This window comes from Dermacentor albipictus, chromosome 1 (genome assembly GCF_038994185.2).
Source record: "Dermacentor albipictus isolate Rhodes 1998 colony chromosome 1, USDA_Dalb.pri_finalv2, whole genome shotgun sequence".
NCBI lineage: Eukaryota > Metazoa > Arthropoda > Arachnida > Ixodida > Ixodidae > Dermacentor > Dermacentor albipictus.
The window spans coordinates 434,294,650-434,315,286 of record NC_091821.1 but is presented as its reverse complement, the minus strand read 5'-3'; the positions used below and the strand labels follow the sequence as shown (position 1 = coordinate 434,315,286).

Sequence of the window (20,637 nt, the reverse complement as noted above, 5' to 3'; positions counted from 1 at the left end):
TAGCGGCACGGCGCCTATAACTGTTTGCCGGCGACCATGCAGCCGACAGACGGCTGCTTTCCCGTAAAGCGCAAAGCATTTCCCTTCAGAAAGGCGAATAGAGACCCGAAAGCTATTGAAACAGCACATTTCGTCCTGTCGCTTCCTTTGCCGTTTCAAACTAGTGCGCCGCACCTTCGAAACTCGAGAGGTGACACGCCGGCCCCCAACGCACGCGCACGGCGCATTCGCTTGCGGGCTTTGCGGGCCACTTCGTCGCACTGAGTACAGCTCGGCTGCAGCAGCGTCGATGGCGCGAACGCGCCTCAAGTGTCCGCATACTTACTATCGCAACCAAATGACATGAATCTTTTAAATAACGGATAGGTGGATATAAGCATGTGCAGTGGGAGAAGGCTACAACCAGAGGGGAGGAAAAGTTGCTAGCCGGGTTCGTCAATAGAACGCCTTATTTCTTCGACTTAAGCCATATGTAATTAGTAATATGTGTGTGCATACGAAAGTAGGATTCTTGAGTGTATACAGCTCCACCATAATCACGTACAGCGCCGCACTTTTCGCTATCCTACGAGAACGGTCAGAGTGCATATTACAAGGCAGCTTTCCCGGTCACGCGGTGATTTAAATGACTTCCCACTAACGACGCAGGGGAGAGCGCAACATCTTTTTATCATTTGCTGATTTTCTTTGACTGGCTCGCTTCCGAGAAAACGTTCATTCTCTGACGGTTTTGATTATAGGTTATCGGCCTGAAATCGCAGGCCAGCGTAGATTAGAGTGAACGCTTCTGATACAAAGGTGGCGCAGTGCTCACGAAGGGAAACTTGCTTATTGCTGCGTCCCGAGGGGCGTGGACGAAGCGGCCGAATACAAGAGGTCGACACAGAGGACGGCGCCGGATAAAAGACTTTGCCGAAAATGACAAGAGTGAGGGTTTACTATAAACATGCTCTGGTGACGCCAGGACATACGGCGATGATGATATGCAGCTGCACATGCTTGCGATAGAAAGATGACGCGGCTCCGACATTAGAACCGCATATATACGCAGCACTCACGCTCTTCTTAGGTTCTATAGAAGGGTGCGTAAACAAAGCTACACGCATAAAACCCGAGGCACCGAAATTTACTCCCGACAGTGGGCGATGAGATAAGGAAAGTGAGCGACTCACATCCAAGGGTGGCAGCGTAGACCGGACTGAGAGTTCCGTCGCTGACGCCATCCGCGTTCTCCGAAGACTTTAGCAAGTCCTTAATGGTCTTGGCCTGCAGGTCCTTGTGCGCGGCTGCAATGCCCAGCAGTGTCCTGCCCAGGGCCACGACGCTGCCGTCCTTCCGGCCTGTCACGCTCAACACGCCTTCCTCACGCGGTAGCTTAGTTATGTCGTCGTCATCACTGCGAGTAGCGTCGGAAAAGCGACAGAACGAATGCATGATCGGCTGGTTGCAAAGCAGGGATTCCTTTAGTGCAAGTACATTTAATTTATTATCCCTAAAACTTGATGTTACAGCCGGAAATGGCCACGTCATGCATCTGAATCCGCAGCCGCTGTTTAGTCGCACTCCAGTAGAAAAATATCGGCATGCATACGATCAGAGGAATATTGAAACGACGCAGCAGTAACACAGGTATGTTTCTCTGATAGAATTACCAAAACGCAAACAGTCCAGTGTGTACAATTAACATGACTCTCGCTGAAGTTTTGTACTTAACCATAATAATTAATTTTACCAGGTAATATGTGGCAGTATGAATGCTTCATTAACAGACAAAAGTGTTCACTCTTCAGCTATGAGCTCCATATTCAGAGCATGTGGACTGTTCTGAATATTATACTTAATATATTTATATATGAGTTCCCTATTCAGATTATGTAGACTGTTGTGAATATTACATTTAATGGAGTTATATATTATTGATAGTATTATGCAGGAGTGTGATCGATGGGTTATTGCTCTAGAAGTATAGCGCCGCTTTTTTGTGCGCCAATATGATTTTTTTTGTGCATAAAAAATCGCTACCGAAGTTCCCAGTGCTGCTCCTCACTTCAATTTGAAACACCCACGCGCTAAAACGGGCGAGTTGACGTAATGCGCACGTAACAACCCTGTCTGCCGCTGTCTGTGCATTAGCCAATGCAGACGTCACACGAGAGGTACCGTTGTCCAATACAGGGGACGCCACATCGATTTTACATTTCCGTCATTTCTTCGCTTACAAAAGCTCACTTCTTGCTACGAATGACGGATGCGCTAATACAAAAGCCTATAACCTTTAAACCTAGTGCTGCTTAGTATTTTCCTGTAGTGTTTTTAAACACTATGAATGAACGAATCAGTCATTGGTAGTTTGAAATTGCGGCATATGTCCTATCAAACAGCGTCTCAACTATCATGCACCAAGATGTAAATATATGGAAATGTCACGTAGCTACACAGAACCAAGGTAATGTTGTTTGCCGTCGCTTGGAGATACCCAGAGTATTTTGTGCATTCCACCTGATTACATATTTAGTCTTAATTATTTCGTCAACTTCTCAAATATTATAATTAGATGAAAAAGAGTCAGTGAGAAAATTGTAGAGCAACATAAAAAACTCACGATACAGATTTCTGTTCCTCTATACGTGCTGCATAAAAGTGTTTTTTCGAGCGTGAAAGAAGCCTGCGAATACACGCGAAATTGCCGCGCCAGTGGCCAGTCGAGACCACTCTCGCAATTAAACACGACATCCGAGATCGGGGAGCGCACGCGCCAGCGGGCCGCTCCATCTCTGAGGCCACGTACGCAACGCCATGGCCACACGACCGCGGCCACCGCTCGTACGTGTGCCGACATTGACTACTCCACTCACTCGACAGAGTACGTCTCGAAACGGTCGTGCCGCACCAACGTCTTGTTGACGTTGTGCGCCAGGCTGAACATGAGAAAGCAGAGGTCGTCGTCCCGGCGGAGCTGGTCCTCCAGGAGTTCCTCGGGTTTGATGCTGGGCCGCCCCAGGTTGGCCATCACGGCTTCCATGACGCTGTGCAGGATGCTGCGCGCGTGGCCAGCGTTGCCGACATCCTTGATGCCTAGGTTTTCCCACTCGTAGTCGTCATGGAAGAACCTGCGTTGATGCGTATTTCATGATGTTTTTCCGTCATATCTCAGAGAAAATGCGTCTCCGGTGACATTTCTTTGGAAACAATCTTGCTAAATGTGTCGCTTCATCAGTGCAGGTCAATTTACTTTATAGTATTCGAAGGAGCAGTGGCCGAACTTTTGTAGCGATCCAAGCTACCCCGTGGGATGCGTATACAGGCAGTTATGCCTTTTGCGTTCTTTATGCCGGACCACACCCTTCTTGAATACGAATAAAGCATTATTATTATTATTATTATTATTATTATTATTATTATTATTATTATTATTATTATTATTCTCACTCTTCATCATTTGTGCGACATCGCTGCGCAGCCGTTATCAGCGGGATCAGCCCCGATTGCATAAAAAAAAAGTGAAATAGATAGTTGTGAAAATGACATCAGCTGGAGCCGTATACTTTCTAAAAGATCCATTTAATTTTCATAATATACTTGCATGAGATCTAATTGTCTATCCAACCATAAATTTCGCTTCCTTATCAAACGCATCCTTACAAGATATGTGGCTAGGTCGCAATTTCTAACAGTGATTTCTTTATAGTTAGAGTCTTGGAGACTTAGAGACAAAGTCTTAGAGACAGTCTTTAAGCAGTGCCGTATTCGATCTCCTTTCCTTTTACCCCTTTCTATCTTGCTCTTCTTTCCTTTTTTGTAATACCTCTTTTCTCTTGTCTTTTATTCCCCTTACCTCCTTTCCCCAGCACAGGGTAGCCAGCCGGTTTGAGAACTGGCTGACCTCCCTGTCTTTACGTATATTTCTGCTTCTTCCTCGTCCTCTTTATAATTCATATTAAAATGAAATATATCATTCCACTGATCATTAACTCTAATAGGTGTATATAATTTGAAAATCAAACGAACGGCTTCAGCTGATGCCATTTCACGTGAGTTTTATACATAACCTGTCCGGTATTCCGGGATGCTCATTGGCGTTTGCGTATCTCTCTCTCCTCCCCCCCCCCCCACATATATATATATTTCTCTTTGCTCACGTCCGCAATACGTAGACGGCCATGTCGACAGCCGTGAGCACGTTGCCATTGTTGCGCTCGGCCAACCTCTGCTCGAGTATCTGCAGCTTGTCCAGGAAGCTGGACATTGTGAAACCGGCGGGCAGCTGCTGTCCCATCCTCAGGTGGCGGTTGTCTTTGACAGGCGGGAAGCAGCGCGGCTTGAACACCTCGCTGAACGCCGTCGAGCCCATTAGGCACCAGCCGACGTGGAGGACGCATCCTGCACCAGACCACAGGACATACATGTACATGACAACGTGCGGTGAGTCCATATGAGTAAAATTGTGACGTATGATAAAGGACGTTCTCGGTCTTTTCAACCACTGAGGTGTTGTCAATGTCCCCTGTCGAGTGTCTAGAGAATGAAGCACGTTGCGTAAGTGCAACCGTGCGGCGACAGTCTCTCTCTCTTTCTCTTGCACAAACACCTACCCACCCACCTCCAAACACAGGCACACACACACGCACGTATGCACGCACACGGCCTGCCCAGTGAAAACACTTTGTCCATCCGAATCATGACCCAGTGTCAAATCACTATTTCGGAGACAAATAGGGCATCCGCCGGATGTCCAGTTTCGGACATCTTACCCCGGATGTCCCAAGCATATCGCTATTAAGAGCTCTAATATCGCAAGACAGGCCAACAAAACTCGCTAGGAGAAATCTCAAAGCAATGACGAAAACATCGACGGGAAAGGAAAAACTCTCGCCCACCGGACGTACATGAACCTGTTTCGGATATCCTACCAAGAATATCCTAAGGTTATTCCACATGCACATATTGCGGCACACACGTGAATCTTTGCTCTCCAATTAAGGCTTGGTCCTCGAGTTTCCCCGCATGTTCGAAGCTATCATGTCCGCAGCACGTGTGTACGTCGTACATTACGAATTTTCTGAAGCAAATTACTTTGAGAAATTCAATTAGTTCAATAAGACACTTGCGCTTGGCCGGAGCGCGAATGAGGATGTATGCTGCACTTCCGCACACGTGCGTGCGCGCGTAACGTACGCGTGCACAAACCCAAACGCATGCGCAGACCCAGACGTAAAAGCCTGCGCATGCGCAGTACCGTCGCCCCTAGTTCTTGTGTACGCAAACCGCTTGCGTCCCCTAAACTGAAGCTCTCTAATCTATCTGTCATTGATGCGTGGGCGCTGTGCCCGTTGCATTTGTCCCACAGCGTGTGCTGCGACCGTGACAGACATTATGGCAAATACCGCAAAACACCCTGACATATGTCCATAAAATGCACGCAGCACATCGCCACAACATGTACCTCGCGGACATGCAAGGGATGGCAGCAGGACACGGATAGTGCGGCCAAACGGTCATGTGAGGGACGCCCGTAGGACGTATTTGGCAAATTCCTAGGACGTCGATGTCCTGTCAGTGGATGTCCACAGGATATCCACAGGACGCCATTGTTTTCACTGGGCTATTCCTGAACGCGTGTCTTTCGACAAATGTCGTTTCTTCGTTACTTTTTGACATATTTTACATCACAAGGCCTGTGGTGCCGTCGTCGTCCTCATCATTCGATTTCACTTCCAACCGTGGCCTCCGAGATTGCACGTGCACCCGCGGATGAAACCCTCCAGATAACAACCTTCCGTCAGCGGACTCTCTCCTATCATATAGGCCTGCACATTTACTAAACTAACCACATGAACGTTATGTCTTTGACTTTCGTAATATACTACTGTAACGCAGAACACTGGCTACCTTCCGCACACATTACACGACCAACCCAACCATATTTTTTCATCTGAACCTCAACTAGCACATCAGCTGTGGACGGATAACGACTCGCACCCGTCCGCACCGCACTGGCACGCGCCTGCACTACGAAAGCATCTGTCGGCTTTGGTCGCGGAGAGCTTGACGCGCCGGGACGCGGAGATCTAGTTATGATCCTTATGTCTCTAGTTGCTGCACCTGTCATACCAGCAGTCCTTAATTTTTTCTTAAGCGACTGCCTTATCCTACAAGTTTCACCCTCATAGTTTAGTATTGGTAGTGTGCATTAATTGTATACTTTTAACGCAATAGCGTTAAGGGCCACGTGTCGCAGAAAATCTGGCGTCGGCGTCTCGCGCCCAGCGTCGACCATCGTTTCGTCAAAATTAATTCCGATCCATGCAACACAACCACGCAGACCCTCCGTTTAGTGCAAAGTTACTGAACTAATTCACTTTCTCTAAGTAAAATACATCGGAAAAATCGTAAAGCACGTACGACTTACACACAACCTACAGACATGATAGCGTCGGACTGTAATTTTTGTTATACGAGGAAACATAATTCTGTTACGCGGAAACTCAAACACAAACCCCTTTTCCAGCGTTTCCGACAGAAAGTTCGCCTTCGTGCATAGCGTTCGCCGCCTGCGTTTCCTGGTACACGTTAGGGTTACATAAGCTGCAGTTGCCGGGAAGCGTGAGAAGCACTCAGGGATCTTTGAATGTATCGGGCATTCCACTCTTAAAGGCGAAGCTTAAACGTCCCCCTATTTTTAATATGGAGGATATCCGCCTATGGTGTACTATAGCTCCGAAATGCCTTTCGAGTGTCCCTCAAGATGCGATGGCAGCTAGATGAAGGAGCTGACCCAGTCGGCCAAACAAACTTGAAAGACGGTAAACCTCGTTGCCTTTCTCGTACCTAGCTACTTCTGATTCAGTGCCGTTTAGGCGACTCACTCGTGTGACACATACGCCATGCAAATTACCTTGAATATATAACACCCGAGTGCGTAAATAATACAAGCACTGTTAACACTGAAAGGGTCGGATAAACATGGCGTTTCAGCTTGCTTGAGCCAATCCTTAAAGAATTCACGTGTGCGCTACGAGAACATTCTTGTTCTCTGTCCTCGTGGGCAAACCAAAGTATATTTTCCTAGATGATTATGTAAATATTACCAATAATAATTAAAAAAATTATCAGTATAAATTCAAGCGCGAAACATTTGACGTTGGAGCCTCCATTGGGAAATGTCTAAATAATTTGTTTCCGTGATGATAGCTGCTGTGGCCCTAAATTTTTCCGGGCTGTAAAGAAAGCGCGTGAGTCTTTAAGCCCTTGTTTTACGCTTAGCAATTGTGACTCGTCTCCACTTGAAAGAAAGTGGCATATGTGTCTGGTGGATATAGTCCGCTCTTCAGATGAATCCACGCGAAGTCTTTGGGTAGTTTAAACCGAACCTTTTTAGGTGAACCCTCCCGGACTTTGCCGACCGTGGCTGCTGCTGCTGTCTTGCTATATAACTCTCACACATGACAGCACTCGTATAAGGAATCGGAATACAGTCGACCGCCTCTGCTACGAACGCCTATGCAACAAACGTTATATATATCTAAAGGTATAACAGCAATCTAGGTATAACAACAAACGTTATACCCAAATATTATCAGGGCTACAAGTTTGGCAGAGTTTGGTCCAGTAGGATGGTGAAATAGTAAACTGGGCTGATCTCGGAGATGGCGGGATGAAAAGTGCCCTGATCCTCGCGTGATGGGGTACGTATGCGACCCAGGTGATTCGCTGGGCAGGCACGTTATCGCAATGTTGCAAAATGCGTTGCAGAAGATTATCAGTTTTAAAGCAATTAATTAAACACTTCACGAAAGCTTCATATAGGTCCTAAAATGTGCGTTGGAGACCTGCATAATCTTTTTCCCATCAGAAGTAATATGCCGGCGTAACGACCGCTAGTTTTAATTGAGAGAGAAGAAAATCGTATGTAATTCAAAAGCGTTGCTCTGAGCTCCTCCAACGTATTTTCCACGTGTGTACTGATACGCGGATTTGTTCAAAAGGAATATATCATTTTTTTAAAGCCTCTGTAACCGAACTGGCATTTACACGGAAGCATGGAGTTGGCGTGTGGATTCCAGCGAAAGTTGTCATAGCGACTCTCCAGAGCTCTGAATTCGAGGCGTCGCCGTAATGTCTCCCGATAATGAACAGTGTCTTATATGTCAAAAACAAAATGAAATGTCTTCCCTCCAAAACTTTTGAAGCTACATCACTCACTTAGTCACCTTGATTGGGAAAGAGAGAATGCGTGAACCGACAGTTCGAGCCCTGAGAACACCATTAGCACACGAGTACGTTTGTTCTTTGTTGTTTATTAACTGTGACAGTATGAGAAATGTGGTTACTGAAGAGCTCTCTATCACAACATCGTAGCTAAACACACACAGAACACACGTAAATAACACTACCAGACTTGTGTGACAGTCAGAATCCAATTTCCAACGAAGCTATTTCTTTGGAGCTAGCAGTTGCAATAAATATTGCAGTTGCCTTTAATTCAATCACAGACTTTAAAAGGTGGCTCCTATATGACTGGTCCGTTTGAGACCTTCCAGCCTATAGCCCATACGGGCTCTTGGTAAAGAAATGTTACAAATGCAGTAATTCATATATACGAACTTTAGTTTGCGAGATTATTGGCCGTATTATGCCCACCAGTTTCTCTAGATGTGATTTTGTCGCAGTTTACAGGTTGCCCAGGGCAGCATGCTAAATACTGAACGCTCCGGGTAGCCCGCAAACGAAATTTACTGCTAGGGCCCATAATTTTTCCAGACAATTTCGATTTTGCTTACTCGATATATATAACCTGCCTCTACTTTTAGGCAAATATGAACAATGTGCCTTTATTAGTTCATCGGGGACGCCGTAGAAGCCTACTATGAACTTCGTTTATTGGAAAAATAGAGAAAAACAAGAAGAGTCCGGTAATTATTTGCAACTCTTGTAATGTGGCCATGACCATGGTGTAAAATAGATTTAGCTCGGCGAAGTTATTGGGAAGAATAGCTGACAACGGCAGTATGACACTTTCGAACACTTGCTTAAGTTTTTAGCTAAAACAGTATCTATCTCACACTTATTTAACATCGCATGAAGGTTTGCCATAGCCTTTTCCGAATTCTCGCTAGATTTAATCTTGGTGGCATTTGTTCTTCTCAGTTCAGTTCAGTTTGTTTTCCTTAACGATCCCCGACTTCAGAGGTATTACATAGGGGGTGGGTACAACATTCGAATTTACACTCGTTCAAGTAATATATGCGCGCATATATATACTTATACGTGTTCAAATATATGCAAACATGTATGCACACATATTAACGCCTACGTATGTACATATACATACACGCATGTAAATACAAACAACATTTATAAAGAAAAATCAAGTACAATGTAGTTGGAGATGGTCAGTGACCTGTTGTAAAGATACGGATGGGCAGATTATGTCGACAATGGCAGAGGGGAGGCCATTACATTCTGCCGCCAAGTGAAGAAAAAACGAGGCTAAAAATGTTGATGTTCGTGAACGTGGTCGTGAAACCTACTGCGAGTGGCTGGTGTGGTATGATATGCGCGCCAGGGAAACGAGCTAAATTCTGCGCGCCACTAGTAAAATACACTCATCGCCCTGGAAAGTGTTTGCGTAAGTAATTTTTTGCGAAAGCCTAATAAACCTATCCTTTTCAAACTTCGCGTAAACATTACCCACCTGTCCCTAATTACTTTCACAAAAGAGAAACAGGGTACACCTCCGTCTCTTAACCGAGAACAGCGGGCGAACGCCGTATAACGCATGAAAAAAAAAGAATCCAGAAAGAACGAAGGTTCATGAATTATTCGTAACTCTCCTAATTAAGCCAGTAACGTTGAAATTTAGGGATACACTGCACTTAAGATGCCGCTCATTTCGGTTAAACGTGAAGATTGTGCAGCGCAGAGTTCTCTCAGGACATGGAAATGTATTTGTTTGGTAACGGCAGCGTGAAACTTGCGAAACACTTGCTCATTAAATATTCTGCAAAAGCTGCAATGAATCCAACCGCATTTAACTTCGCCCACATATTTGCTATTGAGGTCTGCCCATTTGTGCCGAGTTTGACCTTGGTGGCATACGTAGCTGTTTCACGACAGCGGGCTAAATTTTGCGCTGCTCCTAAAGCACGCTCATAAATGCCCGGAGCACCTGCATGCATAATTTATAGGAAATTCCGCACTTAGCGCATATAGTTCAAAGTGCGCGTACACATTAGCCATAACCTGTCCCTTATTTTGAATTAGGAATTACAAACAAGGTACCTTGTCTAATCAACCTAGGACAGCGGAGAGACCAACTGCAAACGTGAGATGACGCGGGAAAACAAGGCAAGAACGAGGTTTCAGTAATTCTTTGAAATACCACTATTTCTCTGCTCAACGAAAAAGGCACTAAATCGAATAGACGCACGGCAGTGGCGAAACTGGTACACCAGGAAAGTCAGACTGCAAGCGCAGAGAGCATAATGGAGCGACTGGCTACTAAATACTTGCCTCTCGGGAAAGATCAGGATGTGAGTTATCCCGATTACTTAGGGTTAGAATGCAAATATATGGATCAGGAATTCACCGAAAGTGAGGTACGCACGGCACTGTATGATCTGAATAGTAGGTCAGCAGCTGGCCCGGATTGAATCTCTAACAGATTGCTTAAGAACTTGGACGGCGAATCAATAAAATATCTGACCACATACATTAATGACCTATGGAAAGATGGGGTATATCCAGAAGAATGGAGGACGGCCAGTACTATCTTAATACCAAAGCCGGGCAAGCAACTCAACTTGGATAATCTGAGGCCAATTTCTTTAACATCATGTCTAGGGAAGACAATGGAGCATGTCATATTGAACAGGTTAACGAAATATGTGGAGGACAATGACATCCTACCGTACAATCTGATTGGTTTCAGATCAGGCTTGTCCACACAAGATGCCATGTTGTTAATCAAACATCAACTGCTATTGGCTAAACCAAAAAACACTCGAGCTCTCTTGGGGTTGGATGTCGAAAAAGCTTTTGACAGAATTAAGCATAGAGCAATACTTGAAGTGATTTCCGAACTGGGATTGGGGAGAAAACTCTATGAAGTGGTTAAAGCCTTTCTTGGCAATCGTTCAGCTCATCTTAGATTCGGGGATATTATATCAAAGAAGATGGATCTCGGTGACAGAGGGACGCCACAAGGGTCGGTCTTGTCACCTATGCTTTTCAACCTGGCCATGTCAAAAGTGGCAAAGGGACTAAAAAGGATAGAGGGCATTCACTTTACCATTTATGCAGACGATGTGACGATATGGACCGCTGAAGGAAGTATGGGACATGCGGAAAGCAGACTTCAGAAGAGCATTTATGAGGTAGAGTCTATTTTAGAAGACATGGGACTCAAATGCTCTGCTAGTAAGTCTGAACTCCTTGTACTCAAGAACAGAAGAAGGGGTAGAAAACCGAGGGGATACGTTCCCGAGGAAGAACCCCGGTTGGTACTAACCATGAAGGCAGGCGAATCTATTAAGCAAGTAGAATCCATAAGAGTCTTAGGGTTATTCCTGGAGGCAAACGGGGCAAATGGAAGAACAATACGACACATCATAAGCAAGACTGTGGAGGTAATAAGACTGCTAAGGAGAATCACTAACAGACAAAGAGGGCTGGGAAAGGAGAGCGCCATGAGACTGGTCCACGCTTTCGCCTTGTGCCACTTCTCATATGTAGCTGGGATGCTCAGTTGGACACAGACAGAGCTAAACAAGTTGAACAGATTAATTAAAAGGCTTGTCAAAACAACAGTGGGGCTACCGATTAACACCCCGGATAACAAATTAATGAAACTGGGGCTCCACAACACAATAGACGAGATAATTGAAGCTCAGCAAATTGCCCACAGAGAGAGGCTCTCTGGAACAAGGCCAGGTAGAGCAGTACTAGAAGAGGTACGATGGTGCCCAACCGAATCCAAAATTTCAGGTGAAGGCACAGTAGAACTAAAAGATAGCATAAGAGAGATAATCAAGACGACTCCTTTCCCCAGAAATATGCACCCAGTGCACAACCTGGAAAGACGAAAGGCAAGGGCCAAAGCTCTCCTGCAAGAGATAGAACACGACAGAGAACATGCGGCATTTGTAGATGCTGCATGGGTCAGAGGAAAGAAAGCCTTTACGGCAGTAGTAGTAGATGCAGATGGTCTCACTCGGGATGCTATTACAATCATGACTAAAGACACGACAGTCGCGGAACAAGTAGCGATAGCATTGACTTTAAGGAATAATAAGTGGACGAAGATTTACAGCGACTCTAAGATGGCTATTAGACACTTTACCAATGGCTTTGTAACCAAAAGGGCTGCCCAGCTGATCGGTGAGTTGGACAGCCAAGAGATCGAAATCCGCTGGTTTCCTGCGCACATGGGGTCTGTCGATCCATCTCGGAAGAATTTAAACGAGATGGCTAACGCAGCTGCACGAGGGCTTACTATCCGTGCACTACGCGACCAGGACCTTAATAATATACAGGTGGAGAACAGGGACCAATTACTTACATATAATGAAATCACAAGGCATTATTACATGAACAGAAGGGAATTCCCAGTGCCACACGCTAAGCTCAATAGAGCTCAAGCGGTGACTCTGAGATTGTTGCAAACAAGAACTTATCCAAGTCCAAACTTTATTAACAAGATATATCCTGAAAGAGAGATACCAATCAATTGCGAGAAGTGTAATGGCATCATTACTCTGGATCACATGCTTTGGCAGTGTCCTGTGACTTTCACAGACTGTGACAAGGAGAGAGACTGGTGGCAGCGAGTCCTACACAGTGGAGTTCTTTCCGATCAAGTACAGGCCGTCCAGAAGGCCCATGATACGGCGGTAAGGTTAAACCTTACTGTCCCGACGTGGGAGCCGCCTGCGTCAACCTAAGGGTTGATCTTCAGGACATTAAATAAAGTTCATCATACCATACCATACCATACCATACCATACCATACCATACCATACCATACCATACCATACCATACCATACCATACCATACCATACCACTATTAAACCAGGAAATACAAAGATCGCCATACATTACACTTAACATTCCCGCTATTTTCATCTAAATTGAAGTTGGTGTCTTGTGCAGTTGCTTTGGTACTTTTGAAAGTGTAACAAATAACGATAGTGTGACACTCTAGAACCCTTGAATAAGTAACTTTCTACAAAGGCGGTAATTAAGCTATAGAGATGATACATTTATCGTTAATCGCGTACGACCCGTTTCCTTTTTTAACGAACTATGAGCTCCGTGCTTCGCGTACTTCGTCAATGAGACCTGGGAACAGCAACTGCATGCTGTGTATAAAATATAATAATTGGGAGGAGGTGAGTATTCAGCAATTACTTTTAAAGGCCATAATTATCCTAGGCGCTTCAAGCTCTCGGCACACATCACCCATAAAACGGCCCCAATTTACTCAATAATTTGGAGGACGCTTGAGCTTCGCCTTCAAGAGGGGAACGCGACAGCGTTCCCGTCGACCCGCCAAGGGGTGTAAGACAATGGGTTAAGGCGCAGTGACTACGCGCCCCGCATCGGACGCGGTGAGCGTCGAGCAACGCCGCGTTCGACGCGGCAACGAAATGTGCGCCTGAGCAAGCGACGCACGCCTGAGCCATAGAAACAGCTCGTTTCTAAGGCAACACCGCATTCACTAGAGGCGCTTTTGTACCGCTTTGAAGCATCGAACTCGTGGCTGAGTGGTATATCGTGCCCAGAGTGAGCCTCCCGAGTGGGTGGCTATTCTTGATGAACTGATCAAGCTGAAGCGATTTTAATGTATAATGTTAGCCAAAGTGTGGTTGACATGTTTTAGCATTTGAATGTGTTCTTGGTTTGTGCTGCAAACAGGCAATAAAGAAAAAAAAACTCGTGGCTGAGCGGTAGCGTCTCCGTCTCACATTTCGGAGACCCTGGTTCGATTCCCACCCAGCCCATCTTGCAAGTTGTTTTTTATTCATGAAGTGCCTGCTGGGATTTATCGCTCACGGCCAACGCTGCCAACGCCGACACCGTCGACAGCGGCTTTTCTGCGACACGAGCTCCTTAACGCTGTCGCGTTGAAACACGAAACTTCCGCCATATATGGTCTCACGACAGAGGAAGAAGAAGAAACTTTAATAAAGAATAGTCCGGCAGTTCTTGCTGTGGTGGAGAGAAAAAAAATTTTTGAGCGTTTCACGTAGCGCTTTTAAATATGGGGCGAGAACGTGGGTGAAATAATTTTCATTTAACCTCTAATTGACACCGCAATATTAAGGTTGGCCTGCTTATTGCACTCAACAATTCCCACATTTCCTCAATATATAGACTTCGTGAGTGATATAGCTTTTCTTCACAAAACTGTGAAAACAGGACTATAACGCTTTTTTGTTGAGCCGTTATATAGTGGCAACAACAGCTTCGCCGTAACACACCGGTCGAGAAAACAGTACGACCATAATAAAATAGAAATAATCAATAGTTTTTACGCTCACTTTGATTGAAAGTAACACACTGTGAAGATAGACAAATAACTTGATATAAAATTGCACATCCGTACAAGTCATGCGTAATGCAATGTCAGCGTATGACACGTGACAAGCACGAGTAGTCTCTGCATGTTTATTTTGGAACGAGACAGTTGCAGCGGTGTGCGCGCAACGCTGCGCCGAATAAATTAGCAACTTGCATTCTGATAGAGCAAGAAAAAAAACCCAGCCTTGTAAGTTTGGAGAACCTTTCCTGTGCCGAAACGACAAAAAAAAAAAGTGGGAGAAAACAATTTTTAATAGGGGACGTAACACGGATGGGCACTGGCGCTGAGACTTCCATCAGCCCGGAGATCAAGAAAGAGAACTTCTCTGCACGACTCGAGGCGCTTTGCGTGTATTCGCGGACTTCTTTCACTCTCGGAAAAACGCTTTTATCTAGCGCCTATTGAGCAACAGAAAGCTGTACCGGGAGTTTTTCATGTCGCTCCACAATTTTCTCAATGACACTTTTAATCTAACTATATTATCTGAGAATTCCATTAACCAATTAAGACTAATTATGTAATTAGGCGGAATGCAATAAAATAATTTGAGTATCTCCGAGCGACGGCAAACAACGTTATCTTGCTTCTGTCCAGCTACGCGGCATTTGCGTATTTTTAGATCTTGGTGCATGATAGTTGGGACTCGTATACCTTTTAGCGTGGGCGCGTGCAAACGAAATGAAAAAAGAAAGGAAATGTAAACTGCGGACTTACCTGTCACCAGCAGTGAGAGGAAGAATCTCATTTTCTAGAACAGAAAAGAACAAACGAAATGACCATCAGTAGGGGCGAGGTGAATAAAATAGGGTACATTTACTGCGACAAAGGTGTGGCAAGGCATATGGTTGGTAGACCAGTATAGTAAATGCTTGTGGTACTTCATTGGCTCAGTTTACAAAGCGCTTGGTTGTTCGCTTTTATTTAAATTAGACGTGCACCACTTTGTTGAAATATATATCGTGTTTACTCGCGTAAGACTCACACTTCTTTTTTTTAAATTTTATCTGGTGCGGGCCTTACATGAGGCATGCTTATGGTTTGAAAATTTTCGCACTCCAAAGCCGGGGTGCCGGCCCTACAAGATGGGAGTAAATACGGTATGTCAATATAGGGCTGTATTGGCCAGTGACCTAGCCAGAAACATTTTCAGGCACGGGACAGGGCCTGGACAGGCCGCATACTAATATAAAATTTTCGGGGTTGGGTGCGGATCAGGGGCACTCCCTGGCTATATACAGACCAGTAGTTTCATACAGTTCAGTGCGAAAAGTTTTTTTTCACGCGTAGAAAATTTTCGAATGCCGCGATTCTTACGCTAACCTCTCCATAAATAAATTGGTCGGGAGGCCAAAACGGAGTGTAAAGGCTACTGTCGTTCCTCTGGACCACCTTAGACACCTCGAAGCTAATTTAGTAATCGCAAATTTGTTTATGCACTTGATAAGTCTGGTTTAGCAACTAATTAATATGACTCTATAATTTTCTCGGGATATTAGGAAGAAGACGAACAGTTCAATAAGCAAAGAATAATTTGCCCTTGGTGTAGCTGTTGACGTGTAACTTCCAGTTTCCCACCTTGGGTCTTCCACCTATATTGCTGGAAAAAAACCGAACTTTTTTTTTCTTTTTGTTGATTATGCTTATCCTTGATGTGTTTTGCACATCTGGATCAAAAATAAACATTTTTCTTAGTATTTATGTCTGGTCATGAAAGTGTTCAATCCCTCTAAACGTGTCATAGACGTTTCGGCGTCTCAATTTCTTACGCGTAGACACAGGCGCCGGTGATTGACAACGCGTAGTTTATAGACTCTATGTGTAGAAGGTGCCCATGCGCTGCATATTTGGGCAGTACCGACAAACCAAACGACCTTTGTTCACTATAACATGGGAGACACGCTCTCAATCGCGTTAAACGCGCAAGAAACTATTTGATAAACCGACTTTCATTCCACTCGCCTGCGAACTTTTAACTGCATATAGTTTAGAAGGGTCTGCCCTTCGTCGCTACGGTGACACTCTGAGGAATTTGATATATCTGCTCTTTCGACGTCTTTTCTATTGTAAGAGGCTGTCCCACGCTTCGATACAAACTGTTAAAAAGGTGAAATATTTTACTTCACCTATCATAATCCTTTTCTTTTTAATTGACATGCTATAATAGGGGAAATTGGTGCCTTTAGTTGGCAACGGCCACTCTTAGACGCTTGAAAAAAAAAAAAAACACGTTATCACACACAGTATGTCGCACAATGTGTCACAGGTGTGTCATAAAACACAGCCATCCAGCTTGGACACAAATTTATGTGCATGAATCTAATAACCCAGAGAAGATGAAATTTCATACATATGGCATATGCAAACACAAGTACTTCGGATTGTTCGAGAACGCACACAAGAGCAGAGCTTTGCGGACGAGTGCACAAAACGTAATATACAGCGTGTCCCAACTATCAGGCACCAATATTGAAATATATGAAAATGCCACGTAGCTAGACAGAGCCAAGGTAACGTTGTTTGCCGTCGCTTGGAGATACTCAGATTATGTTTCTTGCTTTCCGCCTAATTACATAATTAGTCTTAATTATTTATCCAACTTCTCAAACATTACAATTAGATGAAAAGTGTCAATGAGAAAATTGTAAAGCAACATGAAAAACTCCCGATACAGCTTTCTGCTTCTCAACCCATGTTACATAAAAGTGTTTTTCTGAGCGTGAAAGGAGCCCGCGAGTCCACGTGAAATGGCCGCGCTACTGGTCGCTCGAGGGAAATTGCATGTATTCGCGGGCTTCTTTCACGCTCGAAAAAAACACTTTTATGTAGCATGTATTGAGCAGCAGAAAGCTGTATCGGGAGTTTTTCATGTTGCTCTATAATTTTCTCACTGACACTTTTCATCTAACTGTAATGTTTGAGAAGAATTGATTAATTAATTCAGGCTAATTATGTAATTAGGTAGAGCGCAAGAAGAGTAATCTGAGTATCTCCAAGAGCGGCAAACAACATTATCTTGGTTTTGTCCATAGCATTTGCATACTTTTTAAATCTTGGTTGCATGATAATTGGGACATCTTGTATATACTCAACGTACGACATAACGACTTGACAACATACCAAGCTTAGATTTACATCACACATACGTATTTAAGAGGACACTAACATTTATATAAACAAACGATATTGGTAGTTTCTGAAAAAAAAAATTTAAAGTGACGAGTGCTTTTTTCTGAGGCCCCGCTGATATTGGCCATAGGCTGAGTATTTCTTTTCATAGCGAGTGGCCATCGATCTAATAGCATTAAATACGCTCTCAATGTTCGCCTTGTAGTTTCATATCTTGAGCACTCGAGAAGGAGTTGGTGCACCTCTTCCTCTGAGTGGCCACAAGAGCACTGCGGACTTAAGGTGCGCGTTATATCCCCCACCGAAAGGTACCACTTATATGCTGCACCAAGCCGCAGGGCGGTGCAATAATGTTTCAGATTTTCTGTTAACGTTCCGATTTGACGGAACTGAGAGTTTTACACATGAGTCTACGAAAAATAATACGGAACTCTTAGATCGCCGATCAAACCAGGTATTTTTGCTGAGACGTCAGGATGCCTGATGCAGGAAGAGAAGGGCTTCGCTGTAAGTGAAATAGTAAAATTTAATCTTTCTTCGTTATTGTGCGCCTTATTCGCAGTTGAGTCCGCTGCAGCGTTTCCAGGAATATTGCTGCGTCCTGGTAACCAATGAAACCCTGTAACGTAATTCCTCGCTATTCCTTTTGTGTGCTCTTTGAGCGTTTCGCACATTAAAGTTGCACTCAACGAATTGTTATCGGTTCTTTTTAGTGGGGCGAGGGCGGCGTGAGAGTCACTAAACATAATCCATTTTTGCGCGTTCTTTACTGATGGTATACGAAACGCAACGCGGATGGATTAGATGTCACCTAGGATAATTTAAACAGTTGCTGTAACACTGAATGTGGAATGATGAATGCTGAAACAGAGGAATTATTAAGGCACGATCGATACGTCTGCATACCCACGGGGATATATACTGAGGATATAAGACGTAAATCTGGTATGGTGTCAGTCGTTGCGTGGCTGCCGTGAGCATTTTTGTCTCTCTCAGCTATTATACGCTCTACTGATTTATTAATTTAATTTATTTACTTAAAAAACTGTGGGCCTCTTCAGGCCTATACAGTTCTACTTTTGGTGTCGTGAGCATCTAAAGTGGGTAACTTATAACCACTTCGGATTATTCGAAGTTCGGAGAACACCTTATGTTCCTGAATAGCCTTACGCATTCAGCTTTTGTCACTTGCCCTAAGGCCTGCGGTTTTGTGGATGCATCTCACCTTTCCTAAAATGCGATAAGCGTGTCGACAAGTTTCAACCATTCGCAAAACTAGAATAGGCGGGCAGGAAGTTTTAACGCAGCTAGAGTACTCGACGTTGCCATAGCAGACGTCGAAGCGCACCCTAAGCCCTCTTTGTCAGTAAACGATGAAGCCGCTCCACAGTAACTTGTAGTAGTGAAGTGACTGATGCTTCAAATATGATGAATCTTTTTTTTTTCAGCTCTGCCAGCTGTTAGCGCTCAGCGGTTTCAAAAACGAAGCACTCTACCGCAGCGACGTCTTTTTAGTGTTACGTTCTCGGCAAGAACCTTAGTCGCGAGTCTTTTACTACCCGACTGGTAACAACGCTCCAGCGCGCCGATACGCGCGGTTCTTATCGGTGTATGCCTTCGCGCGGCATAGCAGAGCGAACCGCCGTATCTACGCGTCTCGCGAGCCACTGTTTGTACGGACGAATTCTTGACGGCGAGATGTCATAACTTCGCCCCCCCCCCCCTCCCCGCTTTCGTGTTCCTCTGTTACGCCTGCCATTATTCACTGTGCCACGTCTGACACAAGCGTCACACTTTATGGCTACGCTGTAGTACAGTGAGCGGTGGTTGGCTCATTATCCCGCTACAAGTGTATGTAAGAGAATATGAATGAGTAGAGAGAGAGAGGGAGAGAGAAAGAAAGAGGTCATTCCACGTGAAACGCCCCAGACCCCAAAAGTGACCATCACCGAATTTCTTGGAAAAAAGAAAAATTGCCTAGTTGGTGATTCTGTAAATAAGGTTTCACTGAAGTATCTTTCTCGAAGAAAATTTTTTTTGTGACGTAAGCGCTCTTAGAAGTTTTCGAGAAGATGCAAAAGTTGGTTGGAGGTAAAGGTTTTTCAGTCAAGAGCGAAACTAGGTAAAATGACAAATGCTTTTATGCGTTGCATATTGCAATCACTCAGTTCAGCCCTTGGGCGCGGCCGGGCAGCCACCATTGACCTTTAGCGCAACCACGTGACGTGACGTCACGACAGCCGGAGGAAAAGCTGGGCCCCAACTCGCGCAATATGCAACGCATTCTTGGCTTAACCAAGCTAAGCCTGACCATGTTTTAGAAATAGTCTACTGGCCTGATTCTTTCATGTGATGTCATAGGTAAACACATTTATGAATTTTCCGCGTTTAATTGGCTCCGTAAAAGAAAGCAAGAAAGCAAGAAATGTGCGTTTTCAGATTTTTTGCATAAACGTCGTTCACGTTTCACCCACAATATTTTTTTCCGTATTCTTTGTCATTGCTATAGTTTATGCTAAAAATAATGTTCGACTACGAAATTAAGTGCTTTTCCTGGAAATCACTTCCGAAGTTGCCAAGAAGTCACCTCATGCATTAATGTTCAGATAAACCTCCAGACCTCCAGATAAAATACGCGAGATAACTTATTGTACGCACAAACCTTTCAGTTTGTGTTGTAAAAAAATTAGTTTCACTAAATTTCGTTTGAGGCGAGAAAGAAAAAAGATGTTTGAAGCCAATCTCGTCAATCACAGCCAATCTCGCCGGTAGGCACTCCAAGAACTGTGTCTTCACTGCAGAACAAGTATGCACCGCCGGCTATTCTTCTGGAACGCAAATGCACTGCGGCTATTTGCCAAGCGAACGCGTCCTGCGTCACTCGACACCAGTATAAATGCATCGTAAACTGCGTATGTTCGGCAGTTTC

At 44.6% G+C, this 20,637-nt stretch overlaps 1 protein-coding gene across 1 annotated transcript in view; it reads right to left on the bottom strand.

Moving 5' to 3' along the window:
- Positions 1-20,637, bottom strand: part of LOC135908247 (uncharacterized) — a 72,845-nt gene that overhangs the window by 45,410 nt on the left and 6,798 nt on the right. The window contains exons 2-5 of the mRNA XM_065440015.2: positions 15,297-15,330; positions 4,140-4,380; positions 2,856-3,110; positions 1,173-1,396 (exon numbers count right to left, since the gene is read on the bottom strand). Of these exons, the coding sequence (XP_065296087.1) occupies positions 1,173-1,396; positions 2,856-3,110; positions 4,140-4,380; positions 15,297-15,327 (751 nt within the window). The 5' untranslated portion in view covers positions 15,328-15,330. The remainder of the gene's footprint in view (positions 1-1,172; positions 1,397-2,855; positions 3,111-4,139; positions 4,381-15,296; positions 15,331-20,637) is intronic.